Source organism: Staurois parvus, unplaced genomic scaffold (genome assembly GCF_062004578.1).
Source record: "Staurois parvus isolate SC_StPar_1 unplaced genomic scaffold, SC_StPar_1.0 ptg000347l, whole genome shotgun sequence".
In the NCBI taxonomy this organism is placed as follows: domain Eukaryota; kingdom Metazoa; phylum Chordata; class Amphibia; order Anura; family Ranidae; genus Staurois; species Staurois parvus.
The window spans coordinates 7717686-7737710 of record NW_028318143.1 but is presented as its reverse complement, the minus strand read 5'-3'; the positions used below and the strand labels follow the sequence as shown (position 1 = coordinate 7737710).

Genomic DNA, 20025 nt, shown 5'->3' with positions numbered 1-20025 from the left:
GCCATTTGATCCTTATTCCATATTATGGAATGTCCTTATTCTCTTGGATACGCTAGCAGTGAGATCTTCCTTACTGCCCATCTTCTACATGGCCACCCTTGCGGGTTCCAGCTCCTAATCTTGTATTCTACAATTTAAAAAAAAAAATCCAGTGGGGAGAATGGGATCCCCTCTTGGAGGACATAGGGAGTAGGTAATCAAACCATGTGTGTACAGCCCAATGAAGAGCGATCCTGTGTCAGGATCTGTCTACAGGAGGGGGAGAGCACAGCACACCTCCTCTGGCTCTGTAGCAATTCCCGCCTGTAAATTTTGGAGGGGTAGGGGGTGTCGAACATACAGGCGGGGAATTGTCCTGGACCACTCATTTGTGCTTAGGTTCAGATGAGGAGGTTTGTGGAGGAGGGGAGAAGGGGGGCTATAGGTGCTGGGAAAGGTAACGTGGGGGGGGGGATTTCTGCAGCAAGGAGGAGGAATGGGGGGATATGTGCTAGGAGGGGGGATTTGTGCTAGGAGAGGCTGGGGGGATTTTGGTTAAGAGGGGGAATGGGGGGGATTTGACCCCCTGTACCTTGCCCTACTAATCCCTGTGCACTGCTCTTCTGACCCCCTGTCCTCTGCCCTGCTGACCCCATCTTCCATCCTGCTTATCCCCCTGTCCTCTGTCCTGCTGACCCTCTGTACACTGCCCAGCTGAATCCCTGTACACTGCCCTGCTGACCCCTGTACACTGCCCTACTGACCCCCTGTACACTGCCCTACTGACCCCCTGTACACTGCCCTACTGACCCCCTGTACACTGCCCTACTGACCCCGTCCTTCGTTCTGCTGACCCCTGTATACTGCCCTACTGACCCTCTATCTGGCAGACCCCTGTACACTGCCCTACTGACTCCTGTACACTGCCCCACTGATCTTGCATCCTCTGGCCCCCTGACATTTTTTTACTGCACCCCCACATCAGACAGGCTAGATTCGGCCCTGCTTCCTCCTACAGAGGCTGATGATGAAGCACTATTCTTCCCATTGATAAAAGCGATTGGGCACTAATTCTCTCACTGACAATCAACAGAAGTATCATGAATGATACTGTCAAGCCTTAGAGGGAGAGTAAAAAAAAAAATTTGTTTAGGGAATCCTCAGCATGCCAGGCTTCAAGACAAAGTGCCCTAATCATGTGAACAGACATTAAGCCCCTGCGAATCACAAGCTTGTGTGCTGGTAATAGACCATCAAATCTGTAACACAGTGCTGTAGACATTTGCATCAGTTTTCAAGAAAATACACATCAAAGGGAAAACGTTCCTTAACATTGTCAGGAGGGAACCATAATTCCACAGGTTGCTTCCAGTCCTCATAAAGAAATGATTTGCATACACAATGCAATGGGAAGATCTTCATAGCCACAGCTCTATAATACCTAATGCTTGAAACGGTAGGCTGATCCTCTAGCTTCAGGGCAGAGCTCACTGAATCAAAAAAAGAATCAAGACCCTCTTGTTAAATTAGAGTCATATGGGACTTGTGAAACACAGTCTCTTCAGGAGAAGGCTACAAGGGCTTTAAATCCCGAGGCCACATTATTTCGGATTAGTTTAAATTTGTTACTATTGTAATGTGGAAATTCACATATATCCGATTCTCCGAAAACTCAAAAATTTCAATTCGGAACTAAAAGAACCACACATGTCTAACACACATGCACTGGGACCAGTTTAGGTAGCTTAACTTGCTGGCATGCATTGTGGAAAAGAAGCCGAGCGCCTAGAAAAACCTCATATAAACAGAGGAAGAATGAATCCATGCAGCTAATGTCACAAGGGGGGAATTAAACTCATGAGCCCAGTGCTGCAGCTGTTAAGAACTGTCCTGTAGGGCTCAGGGGCGGACTGACAACTCATGGGGCCCCCGGGTAATAGGGGATCATGGGGCCCCTGTGTCCTTGCCCAAACTCAAAAACGCCTATGAAAAAGGTACCAGGGGCATCTCATGGGGCCCCCTACTGACCCCGGGCCCTTGGGCAGCGCCCCAGTTTCCAAATGGTCAGTCCGCCCCTGGTAGGGCTGCATTACATACAGTATATAATCATTTGTCTTCTATATGTACTCCTACAATTTGGTTATAATATTAACTTGAGGATAAGGAAAGATAAACTTACCTTCCGGAAGGAAGTTTTAGATTGCCATCACCATACAGTTGTTCTCATTGGCTTTCCGCTCCTTCTCATTGCTGCTTGTGCTGCCTTACCCTCTCCCAGTCTGGGTGTTACTGTGCAGGAAATGACTGGAGACCAATGTCAAGACAGATTCTGGTACATATTCTAGTTCAATATTAAAATACTGTACAGCAACAAATTTTTAAAGGAATACACAACTACACTAAATTGTGTTTTTTTTTATATCTGACTGGAGTTCAGTGACTCAGTGGACAGTAATGAGTTTTCTTAAATATACAGTGGGGATCAAAAGTTTGGGCACCCCAGCTAAAAATTTGTATTAATGTGCATAAAGAAGCCAAGGAAAGATGGAAAAATCTCCAAAAGGCATCAAATTACAGATTAGACATTCTTATAATATGTCAACAAAAGTTAAATTTTATTTCCATCATTTACACTTTCAAAATAACCGAAAACAAAAAAATGGCGTCTGCAAAAGTTTGGGCACCCTGCAGAGTTAATATCTTGTACTTTGGCAAGTATCACAGCTTGTAAACGCTTTTTGTAGCCAGCCAAGAGTCTTTCAATTCTTGTTTGAGGTATCTTTGCCCATTCTTCCTTACAAAAGTCTTTCAGTTCTTTGAGATTTCTGGGCTGTCTGTCACTCACTGCTCTTTTAAGGTCTATCCATAGATTTTCAATTATGTTGAGGTCAGGAGATTGCGAAGGCCATGGCAAAACCTTCAGTTTACGCCTCTTGATGTAATCCCCCGTGGATTTCAAAGTGTGTTTAGGATCATTATCCATTTGTAGAAGCCATCCTCTCTTTAACTTCAGCTTTTTCACAGATGGCATCAAATTACCATCCAAAATTTGCTGAAATTTTATTGAATCCATTTTTCCTTCTACTCGTGAGATGTTCCCTGTGCCACTGGCTGCAACACAACCCCAAAGCATGATTGATCCAACCCCATGCTTAACAGTTGGACAGAGGTTCTTTTCATTAAATTCTGTGCCCCTTCTTCTCCAAACGTACAGTGGGGCAAAAAAGTATTTAGTCCGCCACCAATTGTGCAAGTTCTCCCACTTACAGAGATGAGAGAGGCCTGTAATTGGCATCATAGGTAGACCTCAACTATGAGAGACAAAATGAGAAAACAAATCCAGACAATCACATTGGCTGATTTGGAAAGAATTTATTTGCAAATTATGGTGGAAAATAAGTATTTGGTCACCTACAAACAAGCAAGATTTCTGGCTCTCACAGACCTGTACCTTCTTCTTTAAGAGGATCCTCTGTCCTGCACTCATTACCTGTATCAATGGCACCTGTTTGAACTTGTTATCAGTATAAAAGACACCTGTCCACAACCTCAAACAGGCACACTCCAAACTCCACTATGGTGAAGACCAAAGAGCTGTCGAAGGACACCAGAAACAAAATTGTAGAGCTGCACCAGGCTGGAAAGACTGAATCTGCAATAGGCAAGCAGCTTGGTGTGAACAAATCAACTGTGGGAGCAATAATTAGAAAATGGAAGACATACAAGACCACTGATAATCTCCCTCAATCTGGGGCTCCACGCAAGATCTCACCCCGTGGGGTCAAAATGATCACAAGAACGGTGAGCAAAAATCTCAGGACCACACGGGGGGACCTAGTGAATGACCTGCAGAGAGCTGGGACCAACTTAACAAAGGCTACCATCAGTAACACACTACGCCGCCAGGGACTCAGATCCTGCAGTGCCAGACGTGTCCCCCTGCTTAAGCCAGTACATGTCCGGGCCCGTCTGAAGTTTGCTAGAGAGCATTTGGATGATCCAAAAGAGGATTGGGAGAATGTCATATGGTCAGATGATACCAAAATAGAACTGTTTGGTAGAAACACAACTCGGCCTCTCTCATCTTTTTAAGTGGGAGAACTTGCACAATGGGTGGCTGACTAAATACTTTTTTGCCCCACTGTACCTTTGCTCATTCCGGCCAAAAAGTTCAATTTTAACCTCATCGGTCCACAGAACTTGTTTCCAAAATGCATCAGGCTTGTCTATATGTTCATTTGCAAAGTTCAAACGATGATTTTTGTGGTGAGGACGTAGAAGAGGTTTTCTTCTGATGACTCTTCCATGAAGACCATATTTGTACAAGTATCTCTTTATAGTGGAATAGTGTACCACAACTCCAGTGTCTGCCAGATCTTTCTGGAGGGATCGTGCAGTCAAACGTGGGTTTTGAATTGTTTTTCTCACAATCCTGCGAGCTGTTCTGTCTGATATTTTTCTTGGTCTTCCAGATCTTGCTTTAACTTCCACTGTTCCTGATGACTGCCATTTCTTAATTACATTCCGAACAGAGGATATTGACATCTGAAAACGCTTTGCTATCTTCTTATAGCCTTCTCCAGCTTTGTGAGCGTCAACTATTTTCAGTTTCAGTTTTCTAGACAACTGCTTAGAAGAACCCATGGTGCTGATTGTTGGGGCAAGGTCAGATGAGTCTGGGCATTTAAAACCTTTGAGCTTGACATCACCTGGTCTTCCCAGACGATGATTGAGAACAATCCATGACACTGGCAGGTCTCAGCTTTGCAAAGGGGGCAGTGCATGCTATAAATTCTGCAGGGTGCCCAAACTTTTGCAGATGCCATTTTTTTGTTTTCTGTTATTTTGAAAGTGTAAATGATGGAAAAAAAATCTAACTTTTCTTGACATATTATAAGAATGTCTAATCTGTAATTTGATGCCTTTTGGAGATTTTTCCATCTTTCCTTGGCTTCTTTATGCACATTAATACAAATTTTTAGCTGGGGTGCCCAAACTTTCGATCCCCACTGTAGCTGTACTCTAGCAGCTTATAGTAATAAAAATCATTTATTAGAGCCGATTCTTACCATTCCATGGTGTCCCGATCTCCCAGTAACTCTCTGATTTCCTCCCGACATTTTTCTTGGTGTTCGGGGTATTTGGCCATACAGTAGAATATCCAGGAGATCCCGCTGGCTGTTGTATCATGTCCCTCAAACATGAACGTGTCCACCTCAGCACGCAGGTCCTTATCAGACAAGCCTTGACCGTTCTCATCCTAAATACACACAACTAATAAATCATTTATTTACATTTGAGTTTCCAAGTCTTGCCTAGCATGAAGAAGCAGATTGCGGAATGATTAAAGTTTATTTTTTTTCCACATTTTATTGAGTTTTTCTCAGGGCTTTTTTTCAGTGGGATTGTGGAGGAACGCAGTTCCAGCACCTCCAGCACTGAATGTATGTAATGGCAAGGGGTGCTGGAGTGTGATGGAGGATCTATTGATTCTGATTCTTGGGGGGGGAATATATTGTTCATGGGGGGATCTATGTTTGCCAAGAGGTCTATTGTTGTTGCTGGGGGATCTATTATTGCTGGGAGTTGGTTTTATGTTGTTGAGGGGTCAGTTGTTTCTGGGAGGAATCTACTGTTGAGGGAGGGGTCTATTGTCCCTGGCTGCTGGAGGGTCCATTGATGCTTGTTGCAGAGACATATGTTGTTGCTGCAGGGGTCTAGTGGTATCTAGTGGGGTGGTATTTTGTTGCAGGTGATCCATTGTGGGTGTATTTTTGCTGGCTGCAGGAGATCTATTTTACTGCTTTTCTTGCCACCATTAACAATTTCCATACAAATTACCTAGCACCACAAAATTATACTTCATTCTGTGTACTCTAAAAAGGGTGGTACGGGAAGGTGGGCGGAGGGTGGAACCAAAGAATGATATTTGGAGGTGGGTATAGAGCAGAGATAAGGGGTGACTGGGAAAGGAGAAGTTCCAGCACCTATTCTGAAGGGCAAGTTCCAGCACCTATTCTGAAGGGCGAGTTCCAGCACCTATTCTGAAGGGCGAGTTCCAGCACTTATTCTGAAGGGCGAGTCCCAGCACCTATTCTGAAGGGTGAGTTCCAGCACGTATTCCCAAGGGTGAATTCCAGCATCTATTCTGAAGGGTGAGTTCCAGCACGTATTCCCAAGGGTGAATTCCAGCATCTATTCCCAAGGATGAATTCCAGCACCTATTCTAAAGGGCGAGTTCCAGCACCTATTCTCAAGGGCGAGTTCCAGCACCTATTCTCAAAAGCGAGTTCCAGCACCTATTCTCAAGGGCGGGTTCCAGCACCTATTCTCAAGAGCGGGTTCCAGCACCTATTCTGAAGGGTGAGTTCCAGCACCAATTCTGAAGGGCGAGTTTCAGCTCCTATTCTCAAGGGGCGAGTTCCAGCACCTATGCTCAAGGGCGAGTTCCAGCACCTGTTCTCAAGAGCGAGTTCCAGCACCTATTCTCAAGGGCGAGTTCCAGCAGCTATTCTCAAGGGCGAGTTCCAGCAGCTATTCTCAAGGGCGAGTTCCAGCAGCTATTCCCAAGCGTGAGTTCTAGCACCTATTCTCAAGGGCGAGTTCCAGCACCTATTCTCAAGAGCGAGTTCCAGCACCTATTCTCAAGAGCGAGTTCCAGCACCTATTCTCTCAGAAAAAAAAAGCTCTAGTTTTTCTTCTTTATTCTATATGCATTTGCATCTGTTTTCCTCCATCAATGTGCCTTTCAACAAAAATTTAATTAATTGACCCGTAATAAACTTGTAAGTAAATCAATGCAGTGCATGCAGAAGCATAAAGTTGTTCAACAATGTGAATAATACCATTTATAAACACTACATTTATTTATTTGCACAATAAAATGAAGAAGGGGCAGCAATGCAAGCCAATGTGAACAACTGCACTGCACTGGGCTGGCAATCTAACACAGGGAGTGTGCAGACAAGAGGGTAGTGCACAGGAATGGCCTAATCTGAATGCTGCTGCTCCTTCACTATCCAATCAGAATCAAGGACAAGTTCTCAACTAAGCAATATTACTTTAACTGTAATACAGACACCTGAGGTGGGGTCCTGGGTATGCTGTCTGGATCACAAGGCTACAAACCTATTGGCAGGCAAGACATGTACCGTAATTTTAACTGTGAATATAGCTGTTTACTGGCCTCGATTTTGAAGGTAATATGATTCTGATTCCTACATGTAACTTAGATCTAACATCATACTACTTTGAACATTTTACCTTTGCACACAGGAGAATATCAAGAAAATCAAGATGTCTTTTTTGGCTGATTTTGTTCAACTCCTTCTCACATTTTAGCAATTCTTTTCTCTGTTTGATTACTTTATCTAAAATGCAAATGAAAAATTAGTCTAGTTTTTTTTTTTTACTGTGAAACTATAGTGTGCTGTGCAGCTGCCCATTTTTTTTCTCTGTTCTCTATCGCTTACCATACAATACCAGCGCTAAACCAGCCAAGATCATCAAAAAGGTAAATTAGTGACCTGGGAGTTTTGATAAGCACCAGCTATGACAGTTACATAGTTAATCTGGCTGAAAAAAGACAAAAGTCCATCCAGTTCAACCATAAAAAAAAAAAAAAAGGTATAATCCTATAACCACGGTTGATCCAGTGGAAGGCAAAACAACCCCAGCAAAGCATGATCCAATTTGCTCCTGCAGGGAGAAAAATTCCTTCCTGATCCCCCGAGAGGCAATCAGATATTCCCTGGATCAATTTTACCTATAAATGACCCTATTGACTTTACCAGCATCACTAACACAATTTTATGTCACCACTACCAATTAAGCCAATCCCACGCATCATCTGTTAAACAACAAGACATGCCTATTGAAGAATGATCCCTCTACAAACCAGATCGCATTTTGTCCACAAGGCCACCCCTGGACCTCCATGGGCCCTGTAGCAATTTTTGACATTTTCAAATGTGCAACAGTATTGCCCTCTCTATGCCATAACTGGCCTCTTCAGACACATGAGATTTCATTTAAACACACACATACATACAATTGTGTTCAAAATAATAGCAGTCAGACATCACTAACCTGATCAATCACTGTTTTTGGTAGACGTGATATTTCTACATGGCAAATAATTTATTAGCAGGTGTAGTAGAGTAAGAGAAATCCAAAAGACCCAACAGTCATGACATGCATGCTGCTGATTCTGTGTAATTGAATCACTCATTGAAAGGGGCATGTTCAAAATAATAGCAGTGTGAAGTTCTATTAGTGAGGTCATTCATTCTTTGAAAAACAGGTGGCAATTATTGCTCTTATTTAAGGAAGGAAGGCAGCAAATGTTGTACATGCTGGTTACAGTGCATTTCTCTCTGAAATTCTGAGGAAAATGGGTCGTTCCAGACATTGTTCAGAAGAACAGCGTACCTTGATTAAAAAGTTGATTGGAGAGGGGAAAACATATAAAGAAGTACAGAAAATGATAGGCTGCTCAGCTAAAATGATCGGAAATGCTTTAAAATGGCAACCAAAACCTGAAAGACGTGGGAGAAAGCGAAAAACTACCATTCGAATGGATAGAAGAATAGCCAAAATGGCAAGGACTCAGCCAACAATCAGCTCCAGGAAGGTCAAAGAAGGTCTAAAGTTCCCTGTGAGTACTGTTACAATTAGAAGACGCCTATGTGAAGCCAAGCTATCTGCAAGAAGCCCCCGCAAAGTCCCACTGTTGAAAAAAAGACGTGCTGAAGAGGTTACAATTTGCCAAAGAGCACATTGACTGGCCTAAAGAGAAATGGTGCAACATTTTGTGGACTGATGAAAGTAAGATTGTTCTTTTTGGGTCTAGTGGCCGGAGACAGTTTGTCAGACGACCCCCAAACACTGAATTCAAGCCACAGTACACTGTGAAGACAGTGAAGCATGGTGGTGCAAGCATCATGATATGGGGATGTTTCTCATACTACGGTGTTGGGCCTATTTATCGCATACCAGGGATCATGGATCAGTTTGAATACATCAGAATACTTGAAGAGGTCATGCTGCCTTATGCTGAAGAGGAAATGCCCTTGAAATGGGTGTTCCAACAAGACAACGACCCCAAACACACCAGTAAACGTGCAACATCTTGGTTCCAGACCAACAAGATTGACGTTATGGAGTGGCCAGCCCAATCCCTGGATCTTAATCCAATAGAAAACTTGTGGGGTGACATCAAAAATGCCGTTTCTGAGGCAAAACAAAGAAATAGAGAAGAACTGTGGAATGTAGTCCAATCATCCTGGGCTGGAATACCTGTTCACAGGGGCCAGAAGTTGGTTGACTCCATGCAACACAGATGTACAGCAGTTCTCAGAAACAGTGCTTATACAACCAAATATTCATTAAGTGATTCAAAGGAAAGCAAAATCTTCAAACATTTTTCAGTTTATATAGTGAATGTTTGAGTTTGTAAAGAAGAATACAAACACTGCTATTTTTTTGAACAGTCTAATATTCACTGTTTTTCAATTTTTTAGAGGAACAACACAAATTTGATCTATTTTTCTTCATGTTTTGATTTGGAATAGAATGTGTAGTGTTCCCAACGCATTTGTGTGTATGGAAATAAAAGCTATTAGAAGGATTTTGAGCTTTATTTACTTTTTTCAACACACTGCTATTATTTTGAACACAACTGTATATAAAGATGTACATACAAAATCCCACCTGTATGTTGATGCGCTATCCTTTGTGCCTTTCGAAAGCGTAATCCCTGGGGGCTGAGATAGTATATGAAGTCATTATGATAGATGAAGTTACGGAACCTGTGATCGACCTGGTAGGACAGCTGATAAACTGCTTTAATGTAGTCATTGTCACTTAAAAAAAGGGAAAAAGAAGAAATACAATTAACACCACTTAAATTGCTTGTGCTAAAACCAGTTGACAGGCGTTGACATGTATTTTTTTTTTCTTGGAACACATGCAATGATGTGGGCTGGCAGGAGCCAAAATACTTTTCTAGTGGGGTGGGGCTGCATTTAAATGTAGCATGTTCCCTATAACCCAGTGCACCCCAACACAACCTATTGGTGTGAACTGGGCCTATTGAAAACGATGGATTTCAGCTTGTTACTGCATTGGAACTGTAACAGAAGCTTAAATTCTGACTACAAACCAGCTTTTGAACACAATGCAGTTTGACAGAACAGGAGATCTACATACTACAAAACATCTAATACATAACAATGAACACAACCTTTAAATATGTGAGTTTACTGGTAATTTACAAGAACACTTCCTTTTTTGTCATTCTGCTATAGGACTTGCATGCTCCCAATACAGGGGAACCCAAGGCAGGAAGAGATGGCGTAGAACAGAGCGTTTGACCTACCGCCTAAGGACCACAAAACTCCACTCTCAGCATCTCCTTACCACTGTGATTGAAATCCTTTGGCCGTTAGAATGGTTGTAAACCCTTGCATTTGCCTAGTGAAGTGACTGACCTCAGGTGATACACAGATGAAACAAATCCTCCTACATAAGTTGTACCTGTTTATCTTCAATTTCTCTTCTCTACATCTGTTCAAAGTGCATAATTTATAAAGCTTGTCTGAAGCTTCAGAAAACAAGGGGGGCAGAGAGCTGAAATTATAAACCTCAGAGTTCAGAGAACTGATTGGAGGAAAGGGACACACACCCCTCCACACAGCTTACAGGAACAGAGCTAAGGCCGCCAATCTGCTGGAGCTCCCTCCCCTGTCACCATTTTCTCTTGGTTTCAAGAAAATTTGTCTAGAAGTGACTTATGTTGATAGAATGAGGAAGGCATAAATGACACTTAGTGCTCTTAACTGAGACAACGACACATTATAGAGGGATATCCTTTGTTCATATTTCATGTCTGAGGCTTACAACCACTTTAAACTCTTTAGAAGTTATCTGAGAAAAGTTATACAGCAAATTTATTTAAATCTTACAGGTGAGGGACTGAAGTCTTTAAAATTTGGTCCTACCTGTCTGTCTGGCAGTTGCTCTGATAACTGAAGGCACATTTCATGATCGTGTCCAGAGTCATGAGGCTGACATGATGGAAGAGTTCAACTGGCTTCTTATCTGGGATGAGCTGCTCCCATTTATCCTGAAACCAGGTAAAACAGTTTTACAAGGGTTGTGTTCTCCTAAATCAGGGGTCTTCATACTTTCTAAACAAAGGGCAAGTTTCTTGTCCTTCAGACTTTAGGGGGGCCAGACTTTGGCCAATGGAAATAGAAATTGTCCTGGCATCAATGGGAGTTACAGTGCATCTCTGGCATTAGGGGGAGGAATAGTGCACCTTCATTAACGTCAGTGGGAGTAATAGTGCCCCATCATTGGTGTCAGTGGGCGTAATAGTGCCCCATCATTGGTGTCAATGTGAGGAATAGTGCCCCATCATTGGTGTCAGTGGGAGGAATAGTGTGCCGTCATTGGTATCAGTGTGAGGAATAGTGCCCCATTGTTGGTATCAGTGGGAGGAATAGTGTCCCATTATTGGTATCAGTGGGAGGAATAGTGCCCCATCATTGGTGTCAGTGGGAGGATTAGTGTGCCGTCATTGACGTCAGTGGGAGCAATAGTGCCTCATCATTGACGTCAGTGGCAGGAATAGTTCCCCATCATTGGTGTCAGTGGGAGGGATAGTCCCCTATTGTTGGTGTCAGTGGGAGGAATAATACCCCATCATTGGTGTCAATGTCACTGTGAGACAAGCCATCCATTAATGGTACAGCACTGATACTAAGACAGCCCATACATTAATTATTGTTTTTGTTCAACCAGCAGGTTCAATGAAAGAGAAAAAAATCTGCATTCCCCCATCCACACATTCAAGGTAGATGGCAAACTGATACACTCCCACGGCTTCAACTATCACCTCTATGCCGATGACACACAAATTTACCTCTCCACCCCTCGCCTCACCCCCTCACTGTCCGCCTGCATCGCCTACCTCCTAAACGACATATCAGACTGGATGTCGCTCCATTTCCTCAAGTTAAACCTTTCCAAAACCAAGCTCCTAGTTTCCCCCCCAGCCCGCACCCCCCCCATCCTCTCCATTACGACCAACAACGCCACCATCAATCCCACCCCACACGCCAAAGTCCTGGGTGTCACCCTGGACTCCAACCTTTCCTTCCAACCTCATGTCCAATCACTAGCAAATTCATGCAGGCTCCACCTCCGCAACATCTCCAAGATACACATGTTCCTCACCCCAGACACCACTAAACAACTCGTACACTCCCTCATCATCTCACGCCTGGACTACTGCAGCTCCCTTCTCACTGGCCTACCCAAACACATGCTATCCCCACTCCAGTCTATCCTGAACTCAGTGGCTAGACTCATGTACCTCACCAACCTCTCCACATCTGCCTCCCCCCTCTGCCAATCCCTTCACTGGCTCCCGATTGCCCAATGCATTAAATTCAAATTACTAACTCTGACATACAAAGCCACTCATAACGCTGCTCCAAACTACCTCACTGACCTGATACCCAAATACCACCCTACCTGTGCCCTTCACTCCTCACAAGACCTCCTACTCTCTAGCTCCCTGGTCTCCTCCTCCCATGCCCGACTGCAGGACTTCTCCAGGACTTACCCCATCCTCTGGAACTCCCTACCCCAATCCATCAGACTGTCGCCTACCCTCCTCACCTTCAGGCGGACCCTGAAAACCCATCTCTTCAGGGAAGCCTACCCCATCCTCACCTAACAGCCATTCTCCTCCACTCCTCCTACCACTCCATCCCCCACAGCCACTTCCTCCTGTACCACCTTCCCCTCCCTCCTAGATTGTAAACTCGAGAGAGCAGGGCCCTCAAACCCCTCGTGTATTGTATTGTTACTGTATTGTCTTATGTACTGTCCCCCCACTCTAATGTACAGCGCTGAGCAAACCCTTTGGCGCTATATAAACACTGTAAAATAATAGTCCGTAGCACAATCATTTGGGAAAGACCAGAAACGCTGGTTGTATGGATCTACTTGTATACAACTGGCCTGCCCATACAGGGATTGAAATTTGGCTGGTCCCTGTTGTTACTCTTTTCTACAGACCTTCATGTTCCACCAGGTGATTCCACCAGGATTTTGTACAACACTCAACCCCCAATCCTGCAATTTACTTGCTTTTTCCCAGTACTGTACAATGGCATGCATATTGTATGAAAAGTTGTAATGAACTTTAAATCAAGGGTTTTTTTTGGATGATACTTAATGAAAAGATGCCCCCTATGAGAAAGAATGGTCTTCATGGATCCAACATTACGTATGGCTAGACTTTGATCGCCACTTATTAAATCTTTAAATTACCAGCTCAAACTGTCTCCCCAGCCACAGATCCTCAGCCCCTTCCCATCCCCTCCACTTTCCTTCTATCCCTCATGGCATGTCTTAGCTCTTCACATCCAACATAGAACTTGATAAATACAAGCAATTTTTGGTTTGATTACTAATGTATTTATAAACTAAGACCATGTACAAATTTCATTCTGCTGCTATAGATCTGGATGATGCCCACTTCCACTCAGCAATGTAATTTCCATGATGGCTCACCCATCTTTGTTATCTAACTGTAATCTTACTATATACTTCAATAAATAAATAGGGAACAGAAAACATCCCATGAACCAATCCTGTTATGTCTACTGCAGGAAAAGTCATGTAGGTCATGTATATTAATGCATATTATCTTTGAATAAAAATACATTTATAAATGTCTGACTGTAGCTTGTATGTAAAAACTGAACACCTCAATGATTTAATCTGACCATTGAATGACAAAAAAATCTATTACCAGCATGATCTTAGTGCAGTCAGCCATTAATCGAACGTAGGGCTTTAGGACATCATAGTGAAATCCAGGAGTCAGAAGCCTGCGATGCTGGAACCACTTTGGCCCGGATAACACCAATAGTCCTTCACCTGGTTCAATAACATTAACTTTAGAAAGCTGTTAAACCAGACAGGCAAGTCAAATAACTAAATTGGCCTGTAGATCTGTCAGTAACATTTTACTTTTTTTAATAAACTTTTCTGGAGAACTACCCTGACTGCCAGTGAACTCCAAAGGGACTTTCCACAGTTTACTTAACCACTTCCAGTCCGGACACTTTTACCCCCTTCCTGTCCAGGCCAATTTTCAGCATTTAGCACTGGCACACTTTGAATGGCAATTGCGCGGTCATGCAACAGTGTACCCATATGAATTTTAAAGCATTTTTTTAGAGAGATAAAACTTTATTTTGGTGGTAATTATTCACCACTAGGATTTTTTTTTGCTATATAAATGAAAAAATCCCAAAATTTTGGAAAAACGCATTTTCTTAAAAAATTTTGCAAATAAATAATCTTTCTTCATAAATCTTGACCAAAATTTATTCAGTTATCTTTTTAGTAAAAAAATAACCCAAATTATTATATAACCAAAAATGATAATTTTTCAAACTTTTTTTTACATTTTTATTTTATTTTTTTATATTATTATTTTTTTTTTAACATACTGTCACCCTAGCAGTACAGTGTCACCATAGTGACACTGTACTACTTGTGGGGGGGTGATGAAGATTTTTTTTTTTACACTGATTGCTTTTACACCCATAAAGGCTGTAAAAGCAATCATTTCTCATTCTTGCAGCCATTGAGAAATACTGTGTGAGCTGTGATTGGTCCCAGCTTGTCACATGGTACAAGGCTGTTGTGAATAGCCTTGTACCATGTAATCTCTGTGATCATTCACAGATTTCACACGTAGTAATAAATGATGTCAGAAGTGACATCTTGCTTACTACTATTCATGTGATCACTGATTGGCCAATCAATGATCACATGATCAGGACCTCACACAGAGGTCCCGTACAGTGATTGGTGTTCCGCTGTGTCCTCCGGACACAGAGGGCACCGGATTGTGGTGCCGCATGCTCCCAGGGAGCAGGCACAGGCTAAAATACTGGGCGCCGTTTATGAATGGCAACCCGCTCCTGCACTGCCCCTGTCCGGCCATTTATATACATGAGCCGGACTGGAAGTGGTTATTTAATAGAATACTGTGTACTTACATTTTCCCCACCCTGGGCCTGTATACCATGAACATAAAGTAGTTGTAAAGGCTGAAGGTTTTTTACCTTAATGCATTCTATGCATTAAGGTAAAAAAACCTTCTGTATGCAGCTCCCCCTAGTCCCTTCTTATACATAAATGACCTCGTTCTCGATCCAGTTCTGTGCACTACAGCAGCATCCCTCTCTGCTCTTTCTCTCCTCATCGGCTCGGAGACAGCAGTGGGAGCCATTGGCTCCCACTGCAGTCAATCACATCCAGTGAGGAGGTTGAGGGCAGGGTTGAGCCATACTCTGTGTGTCAAAGGACACACAGAGCTGGCTGGGGAGCAAGCATTCTTGCTATGGGGCACTCAAGGGGGGGAGGAGGATCCAAGAGGGTTGGCAGGGGACCACAGACGAGAAGGATCTGGGCTGCTCTAGATTGCACAGAGCGGCTAAGTATAACATGTTTATTATTTTAAAACAAACATATCAGAACCTTTACAATCACTTTAATTGCAAGCTGACTAGGACAAATCAAGTTGTGGCAAAGGTCACAAGTACTGAAAGTGAGGAAAAATCACAAATGAGGAGTAGAGGGGGAATCTTCCTAACAGGGAAGATAACAGGACACACAGAGAGGGGAAATCTTTTAAAGCTGGCTATTGATGAGTCAGTGGGTAGAATAAAAAAAACTGACCCAATTCCCCCATCCACACATTAAGGCTGGATTGAGGAATCCTATTGCTAAGTCATTGTATTCTGACAGTGGGGAGACTTCCCCACTATCAGAGTACACTCAGCACTGCAGGGCAGTTGAACAAATGTCAATCAGTAGATCAGCTTGTAGTTAGGTGCAGCATGATGCAAATAACCAAATTTGTATTGAAGGAATGGCCCAAAGATACAAACAGCCCAGAGGGAAGGCCTCCAGCAGGGAACATTCACAGTTCTATGCAAATTTGCAGATTGGAGCAGATTCTGATGCACCGACAGCGTCTGTCTCTGAGGGCCGAGTGCAGCCTGGCCAGTCTGAACTCAATGGGGAGAATTCCGATTCAGAATGGTGTGTCCCTAGCTTTTTACTACTCGTCCTGAACCTTTCCCCGCTGCTATTCACTCTCCCTGACAGACGGGTGAAAAGTTCCTACACTATTCACTTGCAAAAAAAAATGCACACCAAAGCCTGGCGGCAGGCACTTTACCAGGGTCTGCTGACCCAAGATGGCCATCAGGGTCATTTGGATGCAGCGTAGCCAACTGAAACGCTGCCTAGGGGCCCAAGGAAACCATAGAGAAGTCAAGTTTCTCTTGATTTCCTCTCCAGAAGCAGTGCTGTTCCAGCCAAGAGCCATCTACAGCGAGAACAGAGACTGAACTTTCCTACAGACTTCTGTATAACTGCAGTGCACATACGTGGATCAAAATTCAGCTGGTCCCTGCTGAACCAGACAAATTTCAATCAGCCTATGGCCTATGAGAAGCTTAACAGTGGTCACAACAGCAATAAAAAAGACATGTTCAGATCCCTCCCCACTTTATCCAAAAACCAATATAAAAAGTTTTAGGTTTAGATAAACTGTAACGTACATACCAATCCATGGGACAATAAACCTATAGGCTGCATCATCTTTAGGATCTGAAAAATGCAAAAAATGACAGAATGAGAAGTTTAGCATTGCATTTTATACAATTTTAATACTGATAGGGACAGATTTCCACCATTGGAGCCTTTAGGCACAATATCTTTGATACCCTCTTGTACCCTTGTAGGCAGGTGTAGATTGACCTCCCTACACAGGTGGCGCTGTGGCAGTCACCCTGTAATGACAGTGGAGGACAGGAGGAATGGCCTTTTCTCTTAGACCTCTGTATGTGTCATCGGGTGGGCTGCTGTCTAATTGGATGCTGCCACCCAGGATGACCCTTGCAGCCATCTTTAGTGAGGGCTTTTTTTCCACTGCAGTTGGTGTGCATTTTGCATGTGGTTAGCTCAGGAACCTGCTTGACAGGGAGAGGTTCCAGAGGAAGAGGGACAGTATAGAGACTGTCGTCAGAGCTTCTATAGGGGAACCTTTCCAATACTAGTTCTGCTGTATTTGCCTTCCAGCCATGACCTCTGTGCCAGGTGCTGGCGGTCTCTGTGCATTGCTCTCTGCAGGTACCACATAACCTCTTGTGAGTGTTGCTGCAAGCTCTAATCTGCTGCATAGACTCTGTTACTGTATGTTATTATATTATTATTACACAGGTTTTATATAATGCCAACAGTTTGCGCAGCACTTTACAAAATGAAGGTAGACATTACAGTTACAATACAATTTGGTACAAGAGGAAGCAGAGGGCCCTGCTCCTTTGAGCTTACAATCTAGGATATGTAGGAATGTTTTTGATAATACAATTTCTGCAATTTCAACCACTGTGAGTGCCACGCCTTCCCTAAGAGGTGCCTACCACCTAGACCCATACAGCCTACATTCTCAAAAGGTAAGTCCCACATCAAAAGGTATATTTACCTATATTAGTTTCTCTGACTCACCATTAATATAGGTGTGGATTATTAACCGAACATAATGGCATACAAAGAAAAAAGCAGTTGACAAGGACAGACTGCAAAAAAGTCGGTATTAAATAAATCCTAAACAGAGTAAAAAGTACATCAATATGAATGCAAAGAAGTATCTTTATTATAATCTCAAAGATCTGGAGAAGGATAGGCTCTTGCCAAGGTGAACACATGGTCTAACTAGTTTGTCAGCAAGGGTGGGGTGCAAAGACAGGGAGACCAAAATACTCGCTTGGATGGCCAGCACTGCAGCTGGAGAGAAAGTCAAGTGAAACTTGGCTTCTCTATGGCTTCCTTGGCCCCCTAGGTAGAATTTCAGTTGGCTACGCTTGGCAAATCCTAAGAGGGTAGTGCTACACGAGCAACAACTGATTTAAGGAAAGCTGTCTGTAGAGATCTTTGAGGCTCCATTCATACCTGAACAATTTGATGTGCAATTTGAAGCTTCACCAGAAGTGCTAGGATTTCCATGATATTGAGTGATGCCCATTCACACCTGAGCATAGTATCACTTGAAGCTCATTGCTTGAAAAGCAGTGCAGTAAGGCACTCTGGCAGCTCTCCGTTGCTGTGCAAACTAAGCCGCAATAAGAGCACCTTTTTCAAGCATTTTCTTGCCTAGTAACTTACTTTTCCCTGGCTATAAAAAAATTAATGACACCCATTTCAAGTGTGAATGGGGCCTTAGTGTGTATTCACACATTCACTTCCACAGCAGCACTCATTGCCATGTAAAGGCACTACTACTAGGTTCTACTATGTTGCATTGCGGTGATATGCCATTTATCTTTATTGGAACACCAAAACACATATAGAGTGTAAAGAAATAGACCATTGCTACAGTACACAAATCTTAAAGTAGAACTAAAGGCAAAAAGTTTTTTTAAACTATTTTTGGATAGACTAAGGGAGGGTTATAACTCATGTGAGGTTTTTTATTTTTTTTTTTGCCATCTGTGTTCCATTGGAGAATTTTCCCTTAACTTCCTGTTCCATAGCCAAAACAGGAAGTGAGGGAATCCTGAGTTGCCGCCAGGATTAGTGTCCCCATTGCAAGATTTCCCCCCTATTACTGTTTTAGTGTCAACAGAAAATCTGTGATTTCACTTTCAATGATAATAGTAAAAAGGACAAATGGAGAGGGTGAATCCCCTTTACAAGGACATAGATGGTAATGAAAACCTGACAGGGGATCTAATCTCTCCACTCTATCCAAAACTAAAAAAAGAAAAGTTTTTCCTTTAGTTAACTTTTCATGCTATTTAGGCTGTAGTGCACTTGAATAATGCATGTCATTTCTTGTAAGTGTTGAGGTTTATTAAGGGACAGTTACAATTAGTCTCTCATATGACCCTTTTCCCAGTTTTATAACCTGTCCATATTAAGAACTGTATTCACCAATGAGCACAGCAGACACGTAGGTGGCCCACATTTTGTCCCATCAGTTGAGGTAGTCATCTCATATAAGGAAATTTACACATTGTCACAAAATTGTAAGCCAGGTTAGAATCCATAACATAATAAAGTTTGGGTTTCTGTGTGATGATCCTAGCAGAAATGGAGCAAGGGGTAGGCTGTATGGTATACAAAGAAAAAAGCAGTTGACAAGAGCAGACTGCAAAAAGTCATCAATAAGTAAATCCTAAGCAGTGTAAAAAGTACATCAATGTGAATGCAAAGAAGAATCTTTATTATAATCTCAATGATCCTGGGAGGGTAGGCTCTTACCAAGGTGAACACACAGTCAATGACATATATAGTCCACATCATACACGTAGCTGAATTACATAAAGCAATTATAGGCTTGGAAACCATGATATATTGAACCTATTTGTTAGGAATGGACTGGCCAGCAATGGTGGGACTCACCTGCCTTTTGATCTGCAGTACCAGGGCTGGCCAGCGGGTGCTCCCAGCAATCAGAGACTCAACCTTTCAGCCAGCTAACACCTGGAACTGATGATGCTGGGGTATTTAAGGGATGGCCAGACCCACAGACTCTGCCTTGGTGTTGTGTTTGTCCTGGGCCCTGTATCTGTCCTGCATCCTGTTTCTGTCCCTCTGCCTGACCCTCTGTACTACGCTGCTTGTTACCTGTTTTGATCTCTGGCTTGTGACCCTGACCATCCCTCTGCCTGACCCTCTGTACTACGCTGCTTGCTACCTGCTGAACCTGGCCTGTGACCCCGACCATTCTCTGCTTGCTCCCCCTGTACCTACCTGCCCAATTAATATTGACCCGGCCTGCCTGACGACGCTTGCTTGTATGTACTGTTATCTGTGGGTGGTTTGGTTTGGTTTGTTTGCACTGTATTATGTTTAGTATTGCACTGCGTTTATGTTTGTATGGTTAGTGTTAATAAATTATATTGTTTATCCCATATCTGAAGTCTGCGTTTCCCTGCGTCA

At 43.0% G+C, this 20025-nt stretch overlaps 1 protein-coding gene across 1 annotated transcript in view; it reads right to left on the bottom strand.

Moving 5' to 3' along the window:
- Window positions 1-20025, bottom strand: part of LOC149456829 (cytochrome P450 4B1-like) — a 38056-nt gene that overhangs the window by 10251 nt on the left and 7780 nt on the right. Inside the window, exons 3-9 of the mRNA XM_089684359.1 lie at window positions 16645-16689; window positions 13808-13935; window positions 10980-11104; window positions 9691-9842; window positions 7243-7349; window positions 5049-5239; window positions 1064-1098 (exon numbers count right to left, since the gene is read on the bottom strand). Coding sequence (XP_089540485.1) covers window positions 1064-1098; window positions 5049-5239; window positions 7243-7349; window positions 9691-9842; window positions 10980-11104; window positions 13808-13935; window positions 16645-16689 — 783 coding nt within the window. The remainder of the gene's footprint in view (window positions 1-1063; window positions 1099-5048; window positions 5240-7242; window positions 7350-9690; window positions 9843-10979; window positions 11105-13807; window positions 13936-16644; window positions 16690-20025) is intronic.